The sequence below is a fragment of the Suncus etruscus genome, chromosome 12, assembly GCF_024139225.1.
Source record: "Suncus etruscus isolate mSunEtr1 chromosome 12, mSunEtr1.pri.cur, whole genome shotgun sequence".
NCBI lineage: Eukaryota > Metazoa > Chordata > Mammalia > Eulipotyphla > Soricidae > Suncus > Suncus etruscus.
The window spans coordinates 77,167,214-77,171,561 of NC_064859.1; the positions used below are offsets into that span (position 1 = coordinate 77,167,214).

The following is a 4,348-nucleotide window of genomic DNA, read 5'->3' on the forward strand; positions in this document are numbered from 1 at the left end:
AACACAATTCCAATTCCAATACATGAGTGGTGGGAGTGTTGTAAGAAGGTATCTGGAGGAGGAAGACAAGAGAAAAGGAAAGGGAATACATTTGTTTATAGGGAGAAAGCCTAATATCTTTGGAATGCTAAGTATGAGAGGTGGAAAAGACAGTATTGGAGCTAAATGAAAAAAAAAAAACACAACAACAAAGGAACAGGCCACAAGGTCAATCTCTAGCAGAAATCTTAGTTTGGTGAACAAAAAGAGTCCCTCTGGCTCCTCTTCGTTCTCTTTAGCATAGGGAACAAATACTTGCTCCCTGTTTGAACAAGTGATTGCAAGAACAGCTGTGGGGATGTGGCTAAGCAGGTATGTGATGTCTTGACCTCTAATAGTTAATATCTGCTCTGGCATTTAACATTGTAATGACATTATTAAAACTCCTGTTATTTTTTTTTCTGAGGAGTTCTCTTTTTCTTGTGGTTAAGTGCAGCCATGCCTCAACATTTAGCTTTAGTATCACTATCTAATTCCCTGAAAATCCTTCAACCTTACATTTCTGTGTTAGGACCCCTCTGGATAACATTGAATTAGTATTTACCTTCTTTTTTGCATTATTGCCTTCAAAGAACTATTTACATAACTGATCCTCTTGGTGCTACTTGAAATCAAGGACCATTATGTTTAGTGTTTAGCATAATGTCTGCCACATAATAAATGTCCTTTAATCCTGACCTATATTTATGCAGTACTACAGTTTCCATAAAAGAAAATATCTTTAAAATTGAATAATATTCCACTCTCCAAAAAAATGCCAAAAGAAAACTGTACTCAAACCATTAATTTCTTCTACAGCAAAGCAAAGCATAAATGAATTTGCTAAAATGTTCCATGCATTCATTAATACAAGATTTTATTCACCGTGAAGGATTTGTGCTTTTGAAATCAGTTGCTAAATACCAATAGGAGCTTTCAGGCTTAATGTTTCAATTTTCCCCGTGGTCTCTATGAAGTCAGCTGTTTGTAGATCAGTCAGAGTGAGCTAAATCTATTTATAAGCCTTCTCGTGTTCTAGAAAGTTTTTGTTCAAATTGACAATGTGTGGTCAGAGTAGGTAGGTGTCCTCTCTAGAATCCATGTTCTTCTAAATATACTCTCCACCTCATAAATTTCTTTCAAAAGGAGGGCAGTTTGGAAAGACTTCAGGAAATTTTTGAATCCCACAGCTACCAAAAAAGGGAATTAGGATTCCCAGGAGAGGCACAGAAGGCATCTCCCCAAGCTAGAGTGGGAGATACACTTTTTTAATTGTGCATAACTATGAACAAGTTATTCAACTTCAAAGATTCAGTTTCCTGAAACATTTTGGTGACATTACCTCATAGGATAACTGTCAATTTTTATTTTCCTTCTATTTTTCTATTAAGTATTTTAGATGAAATCTAAGTAACTATAAACCTAAAATAGATTTCAGTGCTATAGGTCTTCCTGATGCAACTAATAAAACTATTCACTCAACATACTTTTTGTTAGTCTTCTTCAAGATGAGTAATGAGAATTTAAGAGACTTGAGAAATACTTATTTTAATCTGGATATGACCTCAAATATGTCATTTAGAGACCAGAATAGCAATTAGCCTAGGGAACCTTTAACACGATGAATTTATAAGGTGAATCTTGAAGAAAAGGTAGGTTAAGATATGATTCATCATATACTTTTCAAAAATAAGGTTTAAGGCAGGAAGCGGCGACGAGCTCGGCGGCGGGGCTGCGAGGGGCTCCCGCGGCGGGTGAAGAACAAAACATGACAGAGACAGATGCTTTCTACAGGAGTGTCATGATCGACCCAGCAGAAAAGTACAAAATGGACCACAAGAGGCGGGGGGTCGCTTTGATCTTTAACCACGAAAGATTCTTCTGGCACCTGGCGCTACCCGACCGCCGGGGCACCTGCGCGGACAGAGACAATCTCCAGCGCAGGTTTTCTGACCTAGGTTTTGATGTGAAATATTTCGACAATCTCAAAGCAGAGGAAGTGCTACTCAAAGTGCATGAGGTGGCGACTTCCAGCCACATGGATGCCGACTGCTTTGTGTGTGTCTTCCTGAGCCATGGCGAAGGCAACCATGTTTACGCCTACGATGCCAAAATTGAAATCCCTGCGCTGACAGGCTTCTTCAAAGGGGACAAGTGCCAGAGCCTGGTTGGGAAACCCAAGATTTTCATCATTCAGGCATGTCGTGGCGACCAGCATGATGTGCCCGTCCGACCCCTGGATGTAGTGGACCATCAGAGTGGCACACCCACTGGAAACGTCACAGAGGTAGATGCAGCCTCTGTGTACACACTGCCTGCTGGGGCCGACTTCCTCATGTGCTACTCAGTGGCTGAAGGGTATTACTCGCACCGGGAAACCGTAAATGGCTCATGGTATATCCAGGATCTGTGTGAGATGCTGGCGAAGTTTGGCAGCTCTCTGGAGTTCACGGAGCTGCTCACGCTGGTCAACCGGAGGGTGTCACAGCGCCGTGTGGACTTCAGCAATGACTACAATGCCATTGGGAAGAAGCAGGTGCCCTGTTTTGCCTCAATGCTGACCAAAAAGCTGCACTTCCTTCCGAAGCCCCAATAAGGGGAGTGATTTCATTCTTATGTGCCTGTTTTCAAAATAATGCCCCTTCTTATGTAAGTATCACTAGGTGAAAAAGTATGGTACAGCAACATAAATCATGGTGAGTTTTTTTCTGGGGGTGTGGGTGCTAAGATTTACAAACAGAATCATCAGGGATTTTTTTTTTATAGTGAAAAAAATCCACAATGCTTGAATTCTTGAATTTTATAGTCATTGCAAGATTGTTTCCACAATTTTTGTAAACTTTTTTTTTATAAAAGTTTATGTATTTGAAAACAAAAAAAAAATAAGGTTTAAGTGATATCTAAATTTTAGACATGCTTTTGTAATCTAGAGTCTCACTTTGCAGAAAGAGGCATGAGTTCCAGAGAAGTGAAGCAGTTTTTCCAGCACCACATAGCAAATAATATTACACATCACTGACATCAACATTTTTGCTTTAGATACTGAACTCCATCTTATTTCAATATTTTTAGGGACCATACCCAGCAATGTTCAGGGGTTCTTGATTCTACACTCAGGAATATTCTGACAGTGCTTGGGGGATTGTATAGGATTAGATAGTACAGTGGTTAAGTTTTCTAACAGCTGACCTGAGCTCATCTCCAGTATCCCTTAAGGGTGCCTTTGCATCAGCAGGAGGAATCCTTGAGCCTGGAGCCAGAAGTAAACTCTAAACACTGCTAGGTGTGCCTCCCCCACTAAATTAAAATGAAATAAGGTCCTGCCACCAGAATATTGCTTCCTCAAAGTCTTCCCCATCAGATGTTAACTACAGGGTGCAATAAAAAAGAAGATGAGATTTGGGATCAGCTTGTTCTCAGCATTTCTTTTCTTTGTTAGTTTCTGTCTCTAGGCAATTTATTTCTCCAGTCACACCCACAAAGAACTTGAGAGGGGAAGCTCAATAAATTGTATGTAAGTCCTTTTGACAATTGATTTCAACCTGATTTCTTCCAGGAAGATTGCACAGGGCAGTTACCTCTGGGCTGCAACTCTGTCCTGCAGTCTTTGCAAAAAAGGCAGCTGTACCCAGAGACCTGTCTGCAGGTGGCTCAAATAGGGGATATTCTTCCCTGCTACATCTACAGAGGATGCCGTCCCTGGACTTTCTTGGAAGTACAAAGCAAACTAGGAAAACAGGCAGAAAAGAAATGGCTGACATTTCTTTGCGGTTGACATTAGTCCCCTTGGCACCCACAGTACTGAATTGCTTCTCCAGCACCTGACTGTTTCCTCTTTCTGATGGATTTACAAGTTTGATCTGGAAATCCCTGAGTGAGGGACAGAACTATGATAATTCAAGCAGAATGACATTTCCCAAAAAGAATTGGATTAGTAGAGGGGAAAATACTGCCAAACTAAAAACCTTTCAGGATGGAGGAATTTTTATAAACTGCATAAGCAACATCATACCTTAAACATGATTTTATTCACACTGATGAGATGGTAACCTTTGTGTTAAAGAAAACTTGGGATCCGTAGTCAACATTTCCCTGTGTCTAATGCTAATGTTCCCCTACCCAGCTGCAAAACCCATCTGCACCCTAAAAATGCTTTTTCTTTCTTCCGGCTCTGGTACTTTTCTTCAGCATGCTGCTTAAGCTGTCAGAACGCAATATTATTTTATAACCCAGAGCCAAACCTGGGTAGCTTGAAGAACAGTTCAGAGGCAGATACAAGTGTGAGATGACTTTGAACACATATGTACTCCTAACATAAAAGAGAAAATAT

The 4,348-nt window shown here is 40.4% G+C and overlaps 1 protein-coding gene across 1 annotated transcript; it reads left to right on the plus strand.

The window, feature by feature from the left end:
* Positions 1 to 1,732: 1,732 nt before the first annotated feature.
* Positions 1,733 to 2,885, plus strand: LOC126024080 (caspase-6-like). Its single transcript, XM_049784536.1, has one exon. It carries the CDS (start codon positions 1,787 to 1,789, stop codon positions 2,612 to 2,614), a length of 828 nt encoding a protein of 275 aa, XP_049640493.1. The 5' UTR covers positions 1,733 to 1,786; the 3' UTR covers positions 2,615 to 2,885.
* The last annotated feature ends 1,463 nt before the right edge of the window (positions 2,886 to 4,348 follow it).

Coding starts and splice junctions, on each gene's coding strand:
- LOC126024080 (XM_049784536.1), top strand. CDS start 1,787: ATGACAGAGACAGATGCTTTCTACAGGAGTGTCATGATCGACCCAGCA.